We start from the raw sequence: 22,409 nt of genomic DNA, 5'->3' as shown, positions 1-22,409 counted from the left end.
ACTAGACTCCATCCCATTCACCACATATTTGCTTTGAAACTCTACTGTTTATATCCTACTCACTTTCTTTTCTGCACTTCTTAATTGTCCATTCATGTGTCATGTACTTTTTCTTCAGCCAACGAGCCAGTGACAGGTGTTATTTAATGATGTTAAGTGATGATTGGCTTTGTTACATGTCAAAGGGTTGTGTTTGCATTTGAAGTGGAGACAGAAACTCAGCAGGGTCACAAAATAACAGATGAAAGACTGCAAAGTATCAACATCATTATTTACAACAATCTTAGCATTGTTGTATTTGCTCTTACTATTTTCCATTCGCTAGAACAATAACCATTTATTTATTCTATATAGAACAGAAGAACATCGACAAACATGAGTGTAAGAACAAATACTTCAATTCTGCATGTTTTGGTTGTTTGGTCCTAAAGTAGAGTTTTTCTTTTTTTTTTGTATTTTTTTTCACTGTTTCTGGCTTTAATATGCCTAGCCTTTTTGCTCTTGTGCTTTCTTTTCCTTTTCACATGTGAGCTCCTTTGTTCTCCTGGTTCTTATTTGATATTTCTAGATTTCTTTACAATATCCTCCACTTAGTGAAATTAATAGAGTTTTGTTGTCAGAGCCCTCTTATGCTCATGATTTTGCATGTATTATTTGCTATCTTCTTTCAGATAGTATATTTCACAGATAATTTCCAAACTTGCTTCTCAGGCCTTCACCTTTCTCACTATTTTTCACCTAAGTATTTCCAGTATTTCCATATCTCTTCAAAACTAAAGTAACAGCCCTCACTCTCTGCTTACAACCTCTTGCATTGTATCCACACGTGCAGGAAATGCTTGGGCCCAAGAAAGGCAGAGTCAGTTAAGCTGAAGTAACACATTAGTGCCTTTGATTTCCCTTTTACAGGTAAGAGGTCATTTGGTCTTTTCTGGTGGTTTTAACACACTAGTTTTGTGTTTCAATCCAGAATATCATAGAAGTCCATTCTTCTCACCTTTCTCCTTACCCTCATCTCTTCTAGGAAAGGTGACATTGGATACATCTTGTTAGAGTACAACTGTAAGATAGCTTCTCCCCTACCCCAATAATTAATGAGGAGAAACAGAGGAAGTTAAACAGCAACTCATCTGACCTCTTTGAGATATCTGCTTTCCTGCTGCTCTAGAAATGACTATTTTTCTCTACTGACTGTAAAAGGAGGTGACAGAAAGCACAGATGTGGCTGTCCACACCTGATTGGTTTAACTTGATACTTGCTGTCTTACTGTCTCACATACTATCCTTATTCAATGTCCTGTAGTTCTGTTTTTCTCAGAAGGGTATTTCCTTAGTTGTTTTTCCCCCCCTGCTTGTTTAACTTCTTTGGAGTCTGCCACTACTTCCCTTCACCTAAAATGTGTCTACAGTTGGGTTCCCTACCAAAAACTCCATCTGTTCCTAGTTTCAAATACCTTCTTTAATGATTTTTCAAAAATGTATTTTGCCTTATTCTACCAACACATCTTGTGTACTTTTGCCTAATCTGAGCATCAGCTGCACTGTTCAGCACTTAATCTTTGCTTGTACTGACAATTGTTCCTAGTTATTTAATAGGTGCAAGTTTTTGCATACCAGAGTTGTAAAGTGTCATCAGAATTCACAGTAATATACTGCATAATATTATTCAAAGAAAGACATTATAGAAAACGTGCTGAGGAGTTCTCATCTCTCTTTTCTCAATACACATTGAAAAATTTTTCTTCTTTATTTTCTTCTTGCTTTTATCTCTTAGTTCTTTTTTCTACTGCCTGTTACTTCATCACTGGTCTTGAATCAATCATAATTGAACTGAAGGACGATAGCAGATGAGGCATAATAGCATGTCTCTTGGAGTTACAATGTCAAATGCAGTAAGACTTGATTTTACAGCATGATCATTATGAGGGAGGATAGTCTAATGAAGAGAGTACTGAGCTATGACTCCAGCAGGTCTGGATTTAGCTCCCTACTCTATAGAGAACAAATGGTTGAAATGTAAGGCTGAGTAATTCTTAACTCTTCAATATACTACTCTTCTCCAGTTTTGCAGTTCTCATCCTCAAATCCCCGAGACTGTCACATGCTATGGCTGCTTGCATATGAGTAAATAAAACTGTGCCAGGGATTTCTGTCAGGCCCTGGGACTGTCTCACCTGCGCTAGCAGTCCATTAGAGCAACCCTGGCACGGTGGGATCCTCTGCCAACTAGCACTGTCCAAAACAATGCCCAGTTCCCATCTGCAACTTGAATCACAAAATCACCAAATTATTTGAATTGGAATCCTCTGCAAAGATCAGGGATGTCTTCAACCAGATCAGGCTGCTCAGAGCCCCATACAACCTGACTTTGAATGTTTCCAGGGATGGGGCATTTACCACCTCCTTGGGCAACCTGTTCCAGTGTTTCACCACCCTCACTGCAAAAAATTTCTTCCTTATATCTAGTCTGAATCTACCCTTTTTAATTTTAAAACCATTATCCCATGTCCTATTGCAATAGTCCCTGCAAAGAAGTCTGTCCTCATTTTTCTTATAAGTCCCCTTTAAGTATTGAAAGGCCACAATAAGGTCTTCCTGAAGCCTTCTTTTCTCCAGGCTGAAAAACCCCAACTCTGTCAGCCTTTCCTCATAGGAGAGGAGTTCCATCCCTCTGATCATGTTCATGGCCCTCCTCTGGACCCACTGCAACAGATCCATGTCCTTCTTATGCTGGGGGCTCCCGAGCTGGATGAAGACCAGGTGGGGTCTAACCAGAGCAGAGGGGCAGAATCACTTCCCTGGACCTGCTGGCCACACTTCTTTTTCTGCAGCCCAGGATACAGTTGGCTTTCTGGGCTGTGAGTGCACATTGCTGGGTCATGTCCAGCTTTTCATCCACCAGTACCCCCAAGTCCTTCTCAGCAGGGCTGCTCTCAATCTCTTAATCCTCCAGCCAGGGGTTTATAACAGGGGTTGCCCCAACCCAGGTGCAGGACCTTGCCCTTGGCCTTGTTGAACCTAATGAGGTTCACATGGGCCTACTTCTCAAACTTGTCCAGGTCCCTCTGGATGGCATCCCATCCCTCAGGTGTGTCAACCACACCACTCAGCTTGGTGTCATCTGCAAATTTGCTGAGTGTGCACTTCATCCCCCTGTCTCTATTGTTTATGAAGATCTTAAGCACTACCGATCCCACTATGGACCTTTGAGGAACACCATTTCTCACTGATCTCCATCCAGACATTGAGCTGTTGACCACTACTCCCTGGATGTAACCATCCAACCAATTCTTCATCCACTGAATATTCCACCCATCAAATCCATGTCTCTCCAATTTAGAGAGAAGGATGTTATAGGGGACTGTGTCAAAGGCCTTACAGAAGTCCAGATAGATGACATCCATAGGTCTCCCCTTGTCCACTGATATAGTCACTCCATCATAGAAGGCCACCAGGTTGATCAGGCAAGACTTGTCCTTGGTGAAGCCATGATAGCTGTGTTAAATCACTTCCCTGTCCTCCATGTGCCTTAGCACAGCTTCTAGGAGGATCTATTCCATGATCTTCCCAGGCATAGAGGTGAGGCTGACAGTTTGGTAGTTCCCAGGGTCCTCTTTTCTACCCTTTTTAAAAATGGGTGCAATGTTTTCCTTTTTCCAGTCTCTGGGGAGTTCACCTGACTGCCATGACTTTTCAGATATCATGGAGAGTGGCTTGGCAACTACATCAGCCAGTTCCCTCGGGACTCTGGATGCATCTTATCGAGCCCCATAGAGTTATGTATGTTCAGATTCCTCAGGTGGTCACAAACCACTTTGACAGCAGTCACCTGCTTTGGAAGGTGAGTGTGGTGTGGAAATGTTGTGATGCCTGACTATATTATTTCATCTGCCCCAGTGACAAGGAAGAGTCCCTTTCCTTACTACTGAGGCCATGCTCAGCAGCTCTGAAGGATTTATCTGTATGGCCTAGAGTAGGTAAATACAGACCGTACCATAGTCCCTCCTTGAAATCTGCTTCATATTATATTATCCCACCATTTTAGAGTGCTTCATAACATATATTCTGTCCTCTGATACATTCTGTAAAACAGCTTAATGAGACCAAATAAATAATAATGAGTCTGCCATGGTAGTTAAGCCTCAGTTCAAAGTAGCATCTTTCATCTTCAAATTTTTTGGTAGGTCTGGAACAGTAAAGAGTCACAGTTCCAGGGATCAGATTCTTTCATAATGAGACACGCAAGCAGTTTGCCATGGTTCATTAATAAACAGCTTTTTCATCATTGGTCCAGTGTTAGTGATTAAGCGATATACTTATTCTTTGGTTAAATGTTTTCTTCCAACTTGCCGACGTTCTTGTGGGTTTCTATCCATCATTGTCATATCTGCACTGTTCTCCAAATAAATAATTTACTTTATTTTACAGCTGAAAGTTTCTATAATTCTAAAAGCTCAGGTGTTCAAAAACTGTTCCTTTTACTCTCAGTCAGAATTGTTAGACTTGCTTTTGCTACTGTGAAAAATTATAAATTATACTATGAAAATGCAAAACAGGCAAAAAAACTGGAAAGCATAGACCATCCTGAAGATAAAAATGAAGGACAAGTGCATGGGTACTACCCATTTTTTGTTTTGATAAATTAAGAAAAAACTCTCCTGAAGACATGCTGCTTTCCAAAAGATGTTTAGTTTTATTGTACTATCTGCAAATTAATTGAACAGCTTACAAAGAAACTGACATACTTGTTTATGCATAAAAATAGAGGAGTAATTTCTTCTCTTCTGCTTGTTTTCAGTATAGTGGGTTAGTTCCACGGGAGAGCTGGGACATGTGGCATCCAACTCTGGTGGCTGAGGCCCTGTTTGCAATCGCAAACATCTTTAGCTCGCTACGCTTGATCTCATTATTCACTGCAAATTCTCACCTGGGACCTCTGCAGATATCTCTAGGAAGAATGTTGCTGGACATTTTGAAGTTTCTCTTCATATACTGCCTTGTGCTGCTAGCTTTTGCAAATGGATTGAACCAGCTGTACTTCTACTATGAGACAAATGAACCCGGCAACTGCAAAGGAATACGATGTGAAAAGCAGAATAATGCATTTTCAACGTAAGTGGCTGATCTATTTCTGTCATCCTTCTCTGTCCCTAATATTTTAATCATTTAGATGTTGTTTACAGGAAACAAGCTGTCTATTGTCTTTTGATATTAGAGTGGTGTCCTGAAAGACACATCTAAAGTTACCCTAATAAAAAAAAAATATTAACATTACATCACTCTGTAATAATGTTCATCCCATACCACATTGAAGTCAGTACAATTCAAGATATCTCAAAAGATAAAACAATAAAATAAAGAGCAAGGGAAGATAAAATGAGATTAGAAAGTGCATATTTAGAATTATGGGGAAAAAAAGTCACCAGATCAGAGCTTGCTTATTCAGGCAGCTGTCACTCTGCATTTCTTCCATATCTACTTGTGGGCATTAAATAGGTTTGGTGTACTAAAACATGGAGATTCCTTGTAAATGCGATAAACTGAGGCAGGAAAAAACATTGAGTCTGGGTTTCTACTGACCCTGAGTCTCTACTCCACACAATCAAATGCTGTATTCTAATTTCTGTTTTAAAGTTTATTTATTTATCTTTCACTTAAAAATCAATTTACTTCACTGTGTTCTGTAGTTCATCTGTAGTATCAAAACACTAGCAAATGAATACTAGCTCTTTATCTCATCTTTCAACTTCTAATCTGAATCAAACTCCTGCTATAAATACCTGTTCCCTGTTATCTTCTATGAATCATATCTAGTCTTTTTTTAAAATATATTTATTACCAATCAATTCCTTCTGAAAGTTAATAATTTTATAAAAATAACACCTTTGATACCATCTTAATCAAGTAAGTTTCCTCAGGCATGACATATTTATCTTGCATATGAATAACCTCTTATGGAGGTCTAAACTTTGTGTGATCTGAACATAAAAGCCCAGGGAAATTTTTCAGAGCTGAACATTGATGGAAGCGATATTATTCATCTGGGAAATATTGGGGACTACTGGTACGAGTGCCAGAAAATGGTGTCAAGGCAAACTGTGATGCCTTATGAGCCTTTTCTGCAACTGTGAGCAGGGGAGAATAGCAGATCTTCAATTTGCGCTCAGGCAAGTGTGAACCATGCAAGAGACTCTAGAGAGAACTTTACCACCCATATACCCTGTATTATGGGAGCAGAGATTCAGGCCGTGGCATTTCTATAACTAAAATCGTACTGCCCTCTCAGGTATCTCTGCAGGACAGCTCTCGACTGGGTTGCATGACAAAAGGTTACATTTCACAGATAGTACCACATGGTGGGAAAGGATCTGGAGGGTGAAGTTCTGCCCAGTTCTGGATAGCAGGTCCCAGTGTGCAAGGCCCCAGAGCTCAGCAGCCTCCCTGCTCTGCGTGCAGCAGGGGCAGCACTGGTGGCCCACACATCCTGTCCGGGTAACCTGCTTCTGCTGTCAGGGTGGAGGAGATGCAGAGGAGCCATGGGGAAAATGTACTCCAATTAATCTCAAGATATAGGACCAGTCAAGCAGAAATCTTTGCTACAAACTTTTCAGGAGCGAAGGGAACATTGTCCAAAAGTGAAATTATGTCAAGCTATCTAGTTGCAGAGGGTTTTTTAAAGTTGATTATTGTTATTTAGCTTCCTAGCTGTTCTCCCAAACTTCTTTAAGGGAATATAATATAATTTAGTTATAAAAGCACAAGTTTCATTTGAGAGCAGTGTGTTTATCTTTTTAATATCCACATTCTTTTCAAAACAAAACATAAGCTGGAGGTGTTCCAGAAACGTGTAGATGTGGTGCTTAGGGACATGGTTTAGTGAGTTAGGTGGTGTGGGTTGATGGTTGGACTTGATGATCCTTGAGGTCTTTTCCAACCTTAACAATTCTATGATTCTACTCTATGATTCTATGATAATAATGTCTTTCTAAGTATACAACTCCTTTTACTCATTGGCTCTCCACACAAGCCAGAAGTTGCATAAACTGACAACACCAAGTAGGTATGAGATTACCATAATTTTTTTGACATCTTGGTGAAACACAATTATTGAGTTACTTATGAATCATTATTCTGCCCTCTACAGTCAAGGGAAAGGGTCAAAATACTTCAAAGGCAGGTGTCCAAAATAAGATCTCTAAAACTATATCTAACCTTCAGAAGTTTGAACAAAATCAGCCTTTTACTCACAGGCTTATTTATAGATTCAGTATTGTGTCTCTGGAGGCTCAGATTTGAAACATTAAGCCGTTTTTTCCCTAGAAAGATACTCCATGTTTGTTGCGTATATTGTGGTAAGTATCATTCATCTCAGTCAAGTCAAGGACTTTTGTGTGTTTGGGGAAAAATCTGAAAAGTACATGTATTGTTACTATACAGCTGTTCCTTTCGGGTTTTGTTTTTCAGATTATTTGAAACACTGCAGTCATTATTCTGGTCTATATTTGGACTCATCAATCTCTATGTGACCAATGTGAAAGCAAGGCATGAATTTACTGAATTTGTTGGGGCCACCATGTTTGGTACCTACAATGTAATCTCTCTGGTTGTTCTACTCAACATGTTAATAGCCATGATGAATAATTCTTACCAACTTATTGCTGTAAGTTGTTCGTTATCCTTAGATCACTTACGATATATACCTTCTTTCTGTTCCCACATCCCATTTTTCTGGCAGTAAATTTTTTTTATTGACAGGATATTGGGACAAATTCTCTGTTCTAATTCTTTTGCACTGTTCTGGAAGGACACAGAAACCAGACCCCAGCTGGACTGTGCAGTGTGTGTTCCCCACAACCTTGAATGGGGAAGAGGTGGCCCTGCTGCATAAGCCAGCTCGTGGGATGAAATTCTTCTGTCTCTGCTTTATTTTTAATGCATTATATTTATTAACTTTAAAAGTCTGTTATTTTTTTTATTTTTATGTAGTGTGAATATAGAGTTAATAGAAATTGGATACCTATGTTTCATGGACGTTTTTGGACCCATTAGCTACTCAAACACAAGGTCATGATTTCTGATGCAGCAGTGTCCTGGTTTCTCCTTTAATGAAAACTGTCTTTATTCTTATCAGAGCTATTGGCTTACTTTTATTTCTCAGCTGTCTATTAAGGAGACTAATGAAAATAAACACTGATTCATCATATGATAATTCAAATGTGATCATGCAGAAAGCAAACAAATAAAAGCTTCGCAGTCTTAAAATTTTAAAATGTAATCTGGAAATTACAAGTCTTTCCACAAAAGAAATACTGACTGTGGGTGTTTATATAATGCTAGTTGGCAAAGTCTGGTACATGATAGCACAACATAATAGCTATTCATCAAAACTCAGACAGCAGGTGGAATATTTTTTCCTACTACAACTTCTAAATTACTGTTTTGATTACTGTATATCTGGCTAAATATTAAAGGGATAGACCTGTAGTTTAAGTTCTTGGCTACTATGTTTTTTGTACAAATCTAATATTAGCGATTTAAACTTCTTGTTCAGCTGCTAAGTTTTAGCAGTCTTTCCATGGACTTTAGTTTTGATTTTTTTTTCAAACTTCAAAATTATACAATATTATATAGAATCCAAAATAAATAAAATTTCAAATAAAAATAATTTTAAAACCCACAACCTATTCCAAATATATAATTCTGAAGTAGGAGCAAAAAGATACTCAACAGTTTTAAGTAGCCCCATGATTTGTTGGATAACATATTTGCGAATTTCTGGGGCTGGCAATTACTAAGAGACTGCATGAGACTTACAGACCTGTTGAAGCTGCTACACAACAGAGTAATTAGAGTGATCTATGTGGAATAATGATGAGCTGCTCTTATAACAAAACATCTCTTTCTGAAATATGGCATTTTTCTGCTTGTAATTATCCTTTGTTGTTTGAGAGACACTTAATTATTTAAAAGCCTGTAGCAAGGAAAGAAAGGTTGAAAGTGGGTATATACTATACATATCTAACATCTCTCTACTGAAGTAAAGCAGCTCAGCTTTGCTTTGTGTTAGAGACCTTCTGACAAAAGAAGATGCAATTATTTTAACAAGAAAATTCATCAGTATTTCAGGGCTGTTCTAGTTTAGGCCTTCAGATTTTTGTAGAGATTTGTTTCACCTCTTTAATTAAAACAACATCTGTGCTGATGTGTTTCTTGTGTGCAGGATCATGCAGACATTGAATGGAAGTTTGCTCGAACAAAACTCTGGATGAGTTACTTTGAGGAAGGAGGAACTCTACCAACTCCTTTCAATGTCATACCAAGCCCAAAGTCTCTCTGGTATCTGATCAGATGGTTATGGAGACACCTTTGCAAGAAAAAAATTAGAAGAAAACCTGAAAGTTTTGGAACAATAGGGGTAAGTCCTGTGTTTTACTCTGCCTGTAGTACTTCTCTTTATATAGATGAACCTTTCTCAGCCTTACAGAGCATCCGAACTGTGAAATAACATGCATATGAGCTAGAGAATAATTCTAGCAGATAATGTTTATTTTTTATATTCATGTCAATGTATTTGACTGAAAAGAAAGCATCATTGTATATGCTTGTGCAATGACAATACGAGGCATGACTGTGCCTCATTTGCAGGTAATGCAAGAAAGATTAAATGCATTAGAAATATGAGAGATCAGATGTGTATTCTTGTCTACCAATCCCAGGTGTCTGGTTGATGATTTCTAGCTCAAGTGCCACAGTTCAAGTATCATTGACGTATCATGAACCACAGATTCATGTATAAAGCATTTTTCATGGGATATTCTGTCTCTCTGTCTTTCTCTAAATGTAATGACATGGGTTTACCATAAAGGCATTATTTCTAACAGCTGTTCCCATTAAAGAAGACATTTTGAATGGCAACAGCTTTTACTTGGAATTGCTTGCTTGAACTTACAGGAAGAGTTATTTTGGAATCACATTTGGTACCCTCTCCTAATAGTGCTGATTAGCAGTGAAATTTCTAGGGGAAAAAAAGAAAAGACACACAAGGGGAGCAAGAATATTGCTGCACCTGGATTCAGCAGATACCTCTGTAATATCTCAGCCATAGACTTTCTCTGATATCTGCAGTGAGTAAAGCAAAATTGAATTTGTCCCTCTTAGCTTCTTCCAGTCAAGATACCTCAGTCAGCAGCACAGTTTTTCTATATTGTCAGAGGAAATATCCAGGCAACAACCTAAACCACCAACACCTAAGTCTCTCTAGTTATGTTTTCTGCATTTCCCATAGCGAGCGAATTGGTACCTCAAGAACTAGACTGCATTTAGCCAATTCCAAAATAAGGAAAACCACGGTAGGTAAAATGTGTATAATGGCACTTTTCCTATACTATAGGGATTTGGTGAATATAAATGTTTTCAAGTCTGTTAGGAACTCAGCAAAGCATTAAGTGAGAATATAAGAGTGTCACATGTAGGTAAGGGGAAGAAGAAACGGTTATAGTCCTCATGCTGTTGACCCTGGTAGGAAAACATCCATTGGTTTCAAAGAAGCAGGGGAATATTAATTCTTTGCTGCATCATTAGTCTGCCAAACTTTTCTTTGTATTTCTTCACAGTTTCTTGAGAAATGAGTAATAAGGATAGGCTTTTCTTACATATTATTCTGTCATATCCTGGCATTCAGTTTAATTGCCAAATATACTTGGAGGAACAAGTTCACAGGGGTGTACAGCTATATGATAAAGAGGAAGAGTGACACATAAAACTAATTCACAGTTCCTAAGCTGATTTTGTTGTCTTTGTGGAAAGCTTGTAGTCAGGCTTATTGCAATATCCTGATCTTGTTGGCCAGTATCTACATTGTGAAAGGAAAATATGCTTCACTTAGCTGTCATACTTGTAGATAGGAAAGAAATGGCCAGAAAAGGAAGCTTATAAGCATGAGGATGGCATTGAAACAAAGCAGTAGTAGACTGCAAGAAAGAAACACTGAAAAGAACCCCAACATTAAAATTAATATTAAAAAACAGTGAAGAGAGTTGAACAGTGATTCAGATGGAAATAAAAATAAAAGACATGAACAGAGCATGAATGGTGAAGAACTTCAAGAATAAAACATCACTCTGTAACCTATCAAGGAAAAGAAGTAAATGCAAAGACAAACTGAAGGAAAAACTGTGAGATTTTATTAGAAAGATAAAATCAAAAGGGTGATGTACTTGTGTGGGGGGGAGAGCGGGCAATGCTTTTAGGCATTTGTTAAACATTTGGTAGGGATGATTAGCTCGTGTAAACTGATAGAGTGATATTAAAATTAATGGAGGGATGCCAGTGTATAGCAGCGTTGGTTAACACAATATCACTGTTTGACTGTGACAGTTCCAGAATAGTCTTATACATCCCAGCAAAACCTTCAGGACAATATTTTCTGTCAGACTTTCCATCCAAGTTAAACATTTGGTTTTTTTTTCTTTGTTTCCCTCTCCAACTGCAGCTCTGGGAGTAAACTAATTCCTGGTTCTGTGGAATAATAAAGAGACAGGGTGCTCTCAGCCCCGTGCTGAATGGCATGGTGAGGAAGGGGGTTCAGAAAGATCATCCCCTGGTTCTTGTAGCTGCCTCCTGCTGGGGTACATAACTACCAGCTTCCAGAAATTAGCAGCTTGGGTTGCAGAAAACTGGTGCAACGCAGGGTCAAAGGGCAGGGAGTCTATACACAGGGCTGGTTGGGAATTTTTCCAAAGAGAATTTTATTTTTTTTTTAATGAAAAAAATACAAAATCCTCGAACCTCAAACTTTTTCATTAATATATACCGATTTCAAATAAATTTTTGTTGAGAAAGACCTCAGCTTCAGGATGGAATTTCTGTTTAGAAAGAGAAGGAGCAGGTGCTAAATAAAGCAAATAGCTTAGGCTATAGGAGACTCAGGTTCAATTCTATCCTCCAGTGGATATTTAATTATTTACCCCAAACAGAACAGCTCTGATAAGAGATATTTCCATCTCAAAATTGTTAAGATCCTGCAGAGGAAAGGTACTCCATTGGGACAACAGAGGAGAAGGAGCTTAACCTAGCTTCCCTATGATCTGAATGTGAACCACTGGTTACCGAACTGTTTAGGAGTGGAGAACATAGGCGAGGCAGAGATGAAGGACATTTTTGGTTAATTTCTGTAGAGCAAATTTTTTAAAAAAATGTTTGTTGAGAAAAAGTGGAAATTCCAAATTCTGTGAGACAATAGGGCCATATCCATCACTAGTTTCCACTAGATAATAGGCACTTAGCTGCAAGTATAGCTGAAAACCCTCTGAAGCAGATGGCTCACCAGACATGCCATCATGGCAGCAGGACTTCCAGCTGCCTGGAAAAAGTGAGTGGCTGTGTCTGAGAAGGCACATTCAGTCCACACATCTGGGTATCTCATGAAACTACAATTTTCTTCAGCTAGGTCCTCAGCTATAACAGAAGCCCCATTAGGGGTATCTGAATTTGGAACATTTTGCAATTTCTAGGCCCAGTTATGCCCCCAAGCTCCAAAACAGGATTAAGATGTGGGTCTGCACTATGCACTCTGATTTCCGCATTTGGAAAATCTGTACATACCCAGCAAAATGTGAGAGCCACTATTCACTCCAGCAGTCAGATCTATACAGTTTGGGTAGATGTAACCCAGATGCTGTAACTGGATTTTCCCCAAGAAGTTAAGTCATCAGAGGATGAATGGGCACACCATGGTGATCTCACAGTTTGCCCTGGGGAACGTCCTGCTTTATGGTTTTGAAAAACTTATTCCCATCACTCACAGCTCAGCCTTGGATTCCCAGAACTTCTTCAATGTCCCAACTAACTGCATCACAAATTACATTTGACACTCTGTGCTCTTACAACTGAAGAGAAATGAAGAGGAGTTTTCTCTGCCTTTTGCTTGGGGATCTCAGCTGATAGCTCTCTGTCTCCAGCTCACTGGGGTCTCCCCTGTAATAACTCTGGCCTCAGAGCTACAAGATAAGCTTTGTTGGGACCTACTTCTTTTCACTGAGTTCTACATTATGAACTCCCACAGGGATTTGTTCCTTATTACCAGTACTGGGGAAAAAACATTATGGACAGTTTCAGGCTTATTTTCTTACATTGGCTATATGGATGTATAGATGCCATGTTGTCTGTAAAGGCAGAACCCAAATTTCAGAACGTTTTGTTCTGAAACCTGTAAATGCTAACTTTCCCATTAGGAAGCTCTAATTAGTGGTGATGTCGTGTGGTGTTTTCCACTAGAAAAAGCAATAGTTTTCATCCAAAGGCTGAGTCAGTGCTAGAGGATACAGAACAGAATGCAGCTGGCTTGTTAAAGCCAGGATTTTTCAAAGATCAGGCATGATATCTGCATAGGAAACCTTAGTAACAAAAAGCCAGGAATCATGAGCTAGGGATGAATCCAGGATACATTAAAGGTGTCATCAACAATCCACTGTAAAAATATATATATATGTACACTTGAACATGTATATATACAGGTATATACTTGAACAGGTATGCACTTGTGCAGGTAGAACTCATAAAGAAAGGGCTTAGGGTCAGGATAGCTTACAGCACATACACTAATGAAAAGATTTGTCTGGCTCATATGAGAAGAAAAATGTCAGTAGAAATAAATATGACATGTTTGCTTGAGAGAACCATCTACAGTGCTGCTTATATCAAAGCTATCATGGGAAAGAATAGGGTCTGCAGGGAAGTGAGATGGCTCTGAAGAGAGATGATTAATTTACTTCTCCTTGGATGTCAGTTCTGTACTTCTGCTATCCTTTATTGTACTGGGACAGCTGAAACAGCGGGTGGTGGAGTCAAGAGGAGCTTTTTCAAGGGACAGGATTTTGCTCCAAAGCAACACGATGAACAGCCAGGCTGATGGCAGCTATTCTAGCCACAGCTACAGCTGAAGGAAGGCCAGGATGCTTACATGTGATTTACTGGTACTTCAGCTTTGCTATTACTCAGACAGAGTTCTTCTACCTTTAAGATTTCAGCACATTTTTCTTTTCTGTCATTTTGACATATCCCAGGTATGCAGCATTCTCTTTAGCTATTAAAGTATCTCCTACAGTTTAAACTCATGAATAACAGCATGTGCTGCTCTTTTTATATATATATAGCAGTTCTTTTAACTTTGTCAGCTCACCTTTGAAAAAGACAGATTAGTAATGTAACTCTATTGATTAGACTGAAGTTTTCCTGACTGACAAAGGCCTTTGGGTGTCTCAAAGATACTCCTTTTGGCCATCTGAAATTCATTGCTATTTCAAAATGGAAGAGACATAAGAAAAGAAACCCCGGTCCCACTGGAATAAATTGTACTATTTTCCTCAAATTACAGACCATTTTATATCTGATCAGTCACCAAAAAGTGTTTTACCTATAATTTTAAGTATTTCAGAGGAGAAAATGGAAAGGATTGTCAGGGATATCTTCAGTATTTTTTTATTTCACCATGTGATCTTTAGATAAACAGTTACCTCTTTTCTATCTATCCAGATTTTTATGCCATTTTTCCAAGCAACCTACATGATTATTATTGTTTGTCAAATAAACTCTCCTTTCCCCTTCTCCTAGTCTTTGTTCTCCAAGTGGAAAATGATGTAACTCCTAAGTGAATATAAGTATTTTATATTATCTCTGTAATATGTGTTACTGAAAGTTGAGCAAAGAAATAACACCCCCCACCTGGAATGGTAATCAGTAGTCGGGGGTGTTTGTTGTGTAGCCAAGGACCATTGCATGAGGAAACCTCTTTGTCAACACAGATAAGTTCTTACCCTTTTTATGGGGTGCATCTATTCAAGATGAGGAATATATCCCATGACTTCAGACAATCTTTACATTTTTTAGACCTTTATCACGAAGCAAATTTGAATTCCTGCTTTATAAAACATATCTTTTTTACAAAATAAATACTTCAAAATAAGTAATTTAACACTATCAAATTTTTGACTGCTAAAGAGATTTTTCTTCCAAACAATGCAAATTACTAGGAAAGGCATAAGCAGCAAGACCGAAAAATTTGTCACTACCAGTAGAACTACTATTAAAGCTTCCTAGAGGATATTAATGCCCCCTTTGGAAAGTGATAAAAGTGTCCTCTTCGATTTCATAATTTCATACAACACTGTCAGCAGAAGAGTGTTTCTTCCCTTGTTGCTATTTTTAGTCAGATTTAACTTTTATCCCATTGCTAGCCATGGTTTTCAACATTTCTTCATGCACATAGTACAGTGGTTACTTGAAACAACTTTTGAACAACCACTGTGAACAGGTAGAGAAAAGCAGGCTGGCTGAGAACTAAATAAGGACAATATGAGTATTAATGTAATTTTATTTATGGTGAATTGCTTGATTTTTCAGGTGTGCTTAAGCAAAGATTCATTCTGCTTTCAGAAGGAATCAAAAGTTGATTATCAACTGGGAACTGAATCTGAGCATTTAAATGGGAGATAGAGAAGTGATGGGGATAATGCCTTTGATAGGTTATGCGTATGCATTATTCCCTGTGCAGTATGTATGTGTCTGTGGATGAAAACACACCACTAAATGCATTCTCTTGCAGCTTCTCAGTGGTATGGATTGAAAACAATTGTTAAGTGCAGTAGAACTGCTCTGGATGTATTACTACACCAATGAATTTGTTTATGTAGTTATCTCAAATTGTATTTTTTGACACTGCATTGAGTGGAAAAGCCACAGCCTCTGTTTCTCGGAGTGTCAGAATCAGTTGCAAAAAAAAAATAAACCTGATTTAGCTATTTCTTATTACGCGTACAGAATTAAACCTCTGTGTTTATTTCACAATTAAAAAATAAAGCAGAGCAGACAGCAACTGCAGAAAGCAGTCTGCGAGACAAGGGTCAGCATTTGTTTTATTTACAGGAGTTATTAGCTCTACCTGAACTGAAATGAGTTTCAATTACACCTTAAAGTGTTTTTCTTTCTACCTGTGAGTCAGATCTGTTGTCGAGAGCTTTCTTAGCTTCCGACTCCCTTAGTGCTTTCTCATCAGGAATGAAACATCTCCATCGTGTGGTCATCTGCGAAAAATCAGAAAATTAAACCTGGCTAAAGACGAGTGGTGGGAGGGTATCGGCCCCAGCGGTGGGCAGGCTCGCCCTTCCCTCCCCCCTTAAACGCAAGGAATTTCCACCTTCTCTTTGGATGAAATAGGTGCACAAACACCATCTGGAAAAATATTGAAGATGCTTATTTATAAAGCCCCACCCACGGTGTGTGTTCAGAGCCATTAGGAAATAATGATGTTCCCCTTTCTGTGATTTTTTGTCAAGCCCAAGCACAGAGCTACTGCATCCCTCAAATTAATTACCAACATTAATTCAACCCTGAATTATAAACTGATTCTGAGTACAGGGAAATTGTTAATCATAAACTGACAATCAGTTTCAACTAGAAGAAGATGGCAATATACTTTACTGTCTCTGCCTCATTATGCAATTGAGGTAAATTTTTACAACTCCCCTGGATATCCTTTTATCTTGTTTTGAGATACTGCAAGTGTCCTGTTTTGTAGAAATACAATCAGTGGTCAGACACCTTTTTTTTTCCTAACTAGTAGCAAATATAAGAACCCAAGTTAAAATTTTCTTTCACCAGTCAGGGATAATGAAGGTTGAGAATAGGGAGATGTGACTCACTATGCTATTGAGGACAACAGTAATTCAAGGACTAAGTAATTCAGGCCTTTTTTTTTCCTTATCTTCTGTACAGCCCATAGATATGGCAGTATAATCTAATGGAAGACTTGCCTGAAGCCTGTACCATGCTTTCATCCTACCACATTTCTTTTTGCTTCTCATCTTCAGAGTTATTATCCATCTTATCCTCCCTCCTTATCAACACCAAACTCTGCATTGCAAGCTAAGTTTCCATACCCTCCTCTGTGACTGAGTGTTTTTTAACAGGGTAGTAAGCAGGAGATTTTCTCTTTAATATGGCTTTATAGTGCAGGTTTTGGTTAGCTCTGTCTTAGATAAGACATTAGGAGCCATAGCAAGTTTCTTCCTAACACCGTGTTCATCTCACACTTTTCTCAATTCAGTAAAATATTCATTCAGTCAGTCAGTCTGTGTGGGTGAGTGACATAATCACATATTATTCCCATCTATCTCAGATCCGTGACTTTGGGGCTCCGCAAGCAGAGACCTGGCTGCCCCATCACATCCCTGCCAATGCTGGAATAGCAGCACATTGATGAAAATATAGAAAATCCACTTTCCCTTCCCAATAACAACATTATCCCTTCTGTGAAGCTAATGACAGGCTTTGCTCCAACATTGCCATTTTTCAGCAGACTTTGAACCATTTCTCTCCGCTTGCTAGATACCACATATTGCACACACCTGCTGTTTTGCTGTGATGTAAGTATTTTACTACCCGGCAAGGATTCATATTTTTTTGTTCTTTTCTTTTCTTCAGAGGCGTGCAGCTGACAATCTGAGAAGACATCATCAATACCAGGTACAGGCCCATGTTTATTTTTTGAGCAATTATTTTTCTGTGCCTCCAAAAGATCTTCAGTGGGAAAAAAAAAAAAAAGGAAGAATTCAATGAGAAAGTAGGAAAAAAAATAAAAGAAAAAACCCACAAAATATATACTTATTTAATCCTCAGCAAATGAGCATAGTATTTTTTAGTGTTCAAACAATACCATTTGAGAAGTTGTCTACTTTTGGGGTGCAAAAGGATATTTCCTAGAGCAATAATATGCTAACCAATATTTTGGCCACTGTAACATGGATTGCCTTTAAAAAAGCAAACACATAGTCCCACCTCCCTGCTGGGATTCATCAGGATCATATGTGCAGCTCACTGACATACTCCATCAGAAACTACTCTCTATCTCTTTGGCTCTGGTCCCCCACAGACAACTTCCTATTCCTTAATGACCTCTCTGCCTAGTTCCCCTGAAAGCTGTTCCTTTTCTCCATCCTTCCTGCTTCAGCCTCTAATTTTTTGAGATTATTGTACCACAACGAATTATTTCCAGATTTATTTTCAATTTTTGTTGTGTTAAAAGGTCTGCGAGCTAACAAGATGTCGGCTGTACACTTGTAGGTTTGGTATTTAATGGATTCCATATGGGAAATGACTAGGTAAACTAGGACTTTTCCAACATGAAAAAGAGACAGCTGTGGGAGGTACAACAGGGATCTATAAAATCGTGGAGAAGGTGAGCACACAGAGCAGCTGTTTACCATCTATCCACAACCTGAATACCAGACACGTAGTAGACTGCATTAGTAAGGCTGTAGACAGCCCTTTGAGGAAGGTGATTATTCTCCTCCAGTCCACACTTGTATGACAGTATATGGATCAGTGTGTCCTGTTTTGGACCCCCCACTACAAGAGAGACGTCATCAAACTGGAAGGAATCCAGCAAAGGGCCACCGAGATAGTTAGAGGGCTGACATAAAAGGAGAAGCCTGGATTTCAGCCTGGAGTAGGTTAAGGGGGATCTAATTGCTGTGCTCAATAACACAGTGGGTGGTTAGAGAGAAGAGGGAGACAGATTTTTCTTGGAGGTACAAAGGAAAAGAACAGGAGTCAATGGACACGAGTTGCAAGAATGGGAAATTCTGTAAGGAAAATCATCATCACAGTGTAGAATTTGAAAAAGTTGCTCAGGGAGGCTGCAGCATCTTTACCCTTGGAAATATTCAGTGCTTCACTGGACATAGCCCTGAGCTGAATTGGACAGCCTCCAGGCATCCCTTCCAACCTAAATAATTTTAGGATTCTTAGAAGTAGAATGTAACAATGGAAACTATCAGAGAGCAGATTAAAAATAAGCAAAACCCCAAATAGTATCTTATTCCAGCTATACAATGGAATTAATTGGCAGAGGATTTGTGGATGCTGAAAGTTTACAGGAGTTCAAAACACATAGGAAAACCTGTCACAGCCCATTAAACCTAGAGCTATCATTTCTGATTCACAAAGGCTCTGAATCTCACATCACAGGAGGCTTCGAAGAGTATTGCTGGAAATAACATTATACAACTGCATTAGACTTACACTCCTCATGAGGTGTCAGCTCACTGTCACGTTACTGCCGTGAGACATATCTTTGGTGAAACCCAATACAGCCATTTTCAGGGTAATTAATATCATCACTTTCCATTGAAAAACAGAAAAAATGTTCAACTAGATCTAAAGTTTATACATTTTTTGTTACGTTCCTAAAGCACAAAGAAGTCCAAGCAGGCCTGGTGAGTGTAGGTTTAGTAACTAATACCAAGAAAGCTGACATGATATTTTATATTTTTAGGAAGTTATGAGAAATCTCGTTAAGAGATATGTTGCAGCAATGATAAGAGATGCCAAAACTGAGGAAGGACTGACAGAAGAAAATTTTAAGGTATGCGTTTATTTATGTGTTTATAGGTTTTTTAGTAAGATATTATAAGACTGTGAAGTACGTTTTTCACACTCCCTGGTTGTTCAAGTAGCATATAACTTGCTTCCTAGAGCAGTATCTGTGTCCCAGTGGACCACACACAGATACTATTGTACGTAGATTCCAGCAAGTCTCCTTCTTTCTTTACCTGGAGAAACAGTCAGTTTTATCAGCTAGTTTGAATTGTCCCCGTGTAAGGGGACACCAAAGTGGGACTAAGTGTATGTAACAGCATATGTAGTTGCATATGTATTATAGGACAAGGAGTAATGGCTTTAAACTGAAAAAGGGTAGATTTAGATTAGGTATAAAGAAGAAATTCTTTATTGTGAGGGTGGTGAGGCACTGGCACAGGTTGCCCAGGGAAGCTGTGGATGCCCCATCCCTGGAGGTGTTCAAGGCCAGGCTGGATGGGGCTTTGAGCAACCTGGTCTAGTAGAAGGGGTCCTGCCCATGGCCGGGGGGATGGAACTAGATGATCTTTAAGATCCTTTCCAACCCAAACCATTCTATGATTCTATATTTTCTAAAGCAAGATGCAAATGGTTTCAGCGCCTTAAAAAATAGAGATTTTCTGCTATAGAGTGGTTTTGTGGATATATTTGTATATGGAATACCTTTTATATGACTTAAAAGATGGAAAACATAAATAAGCAGCCAAATATTAAAATCTGTTGACACAGATGAAGCGAACAGGGCCATATATATCACAACACTTACATCCATCACTATTTCTAACATCAAACATTTTTCTTACTGTTGGCACCTCAAACTCCAAACATTCAAAAGTATATTCTTCTGCCTCAGCTTAGACAGGCAAAAAATACAGATAGAGCCTGAGCTAATTGGTTCATTATCTCTTTAGGAAAAATGAAAAAAAAATAGGGACCTCCTGAACACAAGGTGCCTTCTCCTGAGAAAGGCCTTTAAGAAACAGAGATTGCATTGGCAGTGAGCAGCCTGCAATGATCAGCTCTTAGTTAGCTGCCAGCTGCTAAACATCTCATGGAAATTCATGAAGTCCTGCCTGCACTGGTTCTTACAGGGAAGCATGCACACTTGTGCATGCCTTGTGTGCATGTGTGTCCCTGTGTGTGTGTAAAGGATGGTGTTAACAGCTGATTAAAATGCTGTTATAATGATGGGATAGCACTGTCTAGTAGATTGGCTGTAAGTCTTCAAGTTGTCCATGCTCCTTCCTCCATCACTGTCGGTGATTTCTATGAGTAGTCTAGGCTAAGGTGCATTTCCACTGAAGTCTCCTCTGACAAAATTGCTGACTGCTCTTCTGTCTCACCTGGAAGATCCCTTAGACAGCCTGCAAAGCAACTTGAAAATGCCAGACATTACCTAGATGGTGAAGTTTATTACTGATCCCTAGCATAAGCCTTTTTTTCTTTTTTTTTTTTTTTTTTCACTACAAGAAGAAAAGTAAAATTAACTTTCAAGGTCTGATATTTCATCTTTTTTCCTAATTTTTAGGAGTTAAAACAAGATATTTCCAGCTTTCGTTTTGAAGTCCTGGGTTTGTTAAAAGGAAGCAAACTGTCTAATTTGCAGACTCCAAAGATGAACAAAGATGCTGCCTCTCTGTCTGAAAATGAAGAAAGTGAGGGTGAAGAAAACAAGACAGGAAAGAAAAAGGCCTTCAGCCTTTTTGACATAACAACAATGATTCACCCAAGATCAGCCACTATTGCCTCTGAAGCACATAATGTAAGCAATGGCTCAGCAATGATGGTGTCAGAGTCCACTAAGGAGAAACAAAAGCGTGTGAATTTTGTAACAGACATAAAAAGTTTTGGGTTATTTCACAGACGATCAAAAACAAACTCTGTGGAACAGAGCACAAATAAAATATATACCGTTTCTGAAGAAGTTTCCCGTCAACAGGCAGAAGAACAATGTGAGAAAACTGCTGAACTGGAAGAGGGAGAACTGACCATGAACTGTGAATTAAACATCCAACGTCCTGATGAAAAATGCATGTTAGCTGAATCACAAAATAATGGTGACTCTTCAGATTCACAGGAAGAGGGAAGTAGTTGTGCTTCAGAAATGGAGAAAATGGAGTTACAGAACTCAGAACCAGATGCACTGCAGGATCAGATGGATAAGGAGTTGGACATTAGCATTGACTGTGATGGGGAACAGGAAACAATTGATCAGGGCGATTATGTGATAACAAGGTTGTGATGCTTACAGGAGGAAGGATTTACAAATATATATATTTTGCATAGTGCTTTTGGGGGGGGATGTTTTACGAATTATATTAGCAAATGCAAATTTACACTTTATAGTACTCAACTGTGGCACATGATCTTGTAAAATAGTAGTCAAGAGAAAGATAATACGGGGACCTTCTGTTTTGTAGCCTGCTTTAGCTTTGACGATTTGTTTTACATTTTTTAATAAATGGAAGCATCTTGTATTCTTGTACTGTTGCAATAACCCACAGAAACTTTTAGCTATCTTTTTCAATTACAACAAATGCAATTTCTCTCATATGATAGTTGACTCCTATGAAAAATATTTTTCTATGCAAATAAAAAGTAGCTTAAGAGACTTGTAAGCCTTTATTCAACTTTGTAGGTTCTCAGAAGATTCTGAGCACCATGATAATCATAAGCCGCTCCTGTCAGCATAATTCATGTCAAGCTTTTAGAATCATTTATTTAAATTGCTAGAAACTTGATTGTTTCAAAAGCTATACAGGATCAAAACATAAAGTATATTCTTCTATTTATTGAAGGAATATGAATACCTGTAAATTATGAAAGATCAGTCTATTTGATTATTTAATTACAGCTTCTCCCTCCCAGCAAGAGGTTTATCACAGTCCTGATACCATTGTTAGAATTGCATTTGCAGGATTTGAAGACTGTAAAAAATGTTTCTTATAGTAAAAGAAATATCTGTGGCTTGCTAAAAACTGATAACGGATTACTCC

At 38.5% G+C, this 22,409-nt stretch overlaps 1 protein-coding gene across 1 annotated transcript; it reads left to right on the top strand.

The window, feature by feature from the left end:
- Nucleotides 1-4,428: 4,428 nt before the first annotated feature.
- LOC104459304 (short transient receptor potential channel 4-like) lies at nucleotides 4,429-21,831 on the top strand (the record flags this gene model as incomplete). The annotated part of the gene is made up of 7 exons (XM_010078465.1): nucleotides 4,429-4,517; nucleotides 4,799-5,112; nucleotides 7,465-7,660; nucleotides 9,221-9,415; nucleotides 17,479-17,520; nucleotides 19,331-19,420; nucleotides 20,942-21,831. Coding segments are annotated over 7 exons (1,640 nt in total), but the record flags the coding sequence as incomplete, so codon positions are not given.
- Nucleotides 21,832-22,409: the final 578 nt, after the last annotated feature.

This window comes from Pterocles gutturalis, unplaced genomic scaffold (genome assembly GCF_000699245.1).
Source record: "Pterocles gutturalis isolate BGI_N339 unplaced genomic scaffold, ASM69924v1 scaffold2768, whole genome shotgun sequence".
NCBI classification, from domain to species: Eukaryota; Metazoa; Chordata; class Aves; order Pterocliformes; family Pteroclidae; genus Pterocles; species Pterocles gutturalis.
The sequence above is the reverse complement of the archived record's forward strand: the minus strand, read 5'-3'. Positions and strand labels throughout refer to the sequence as shown.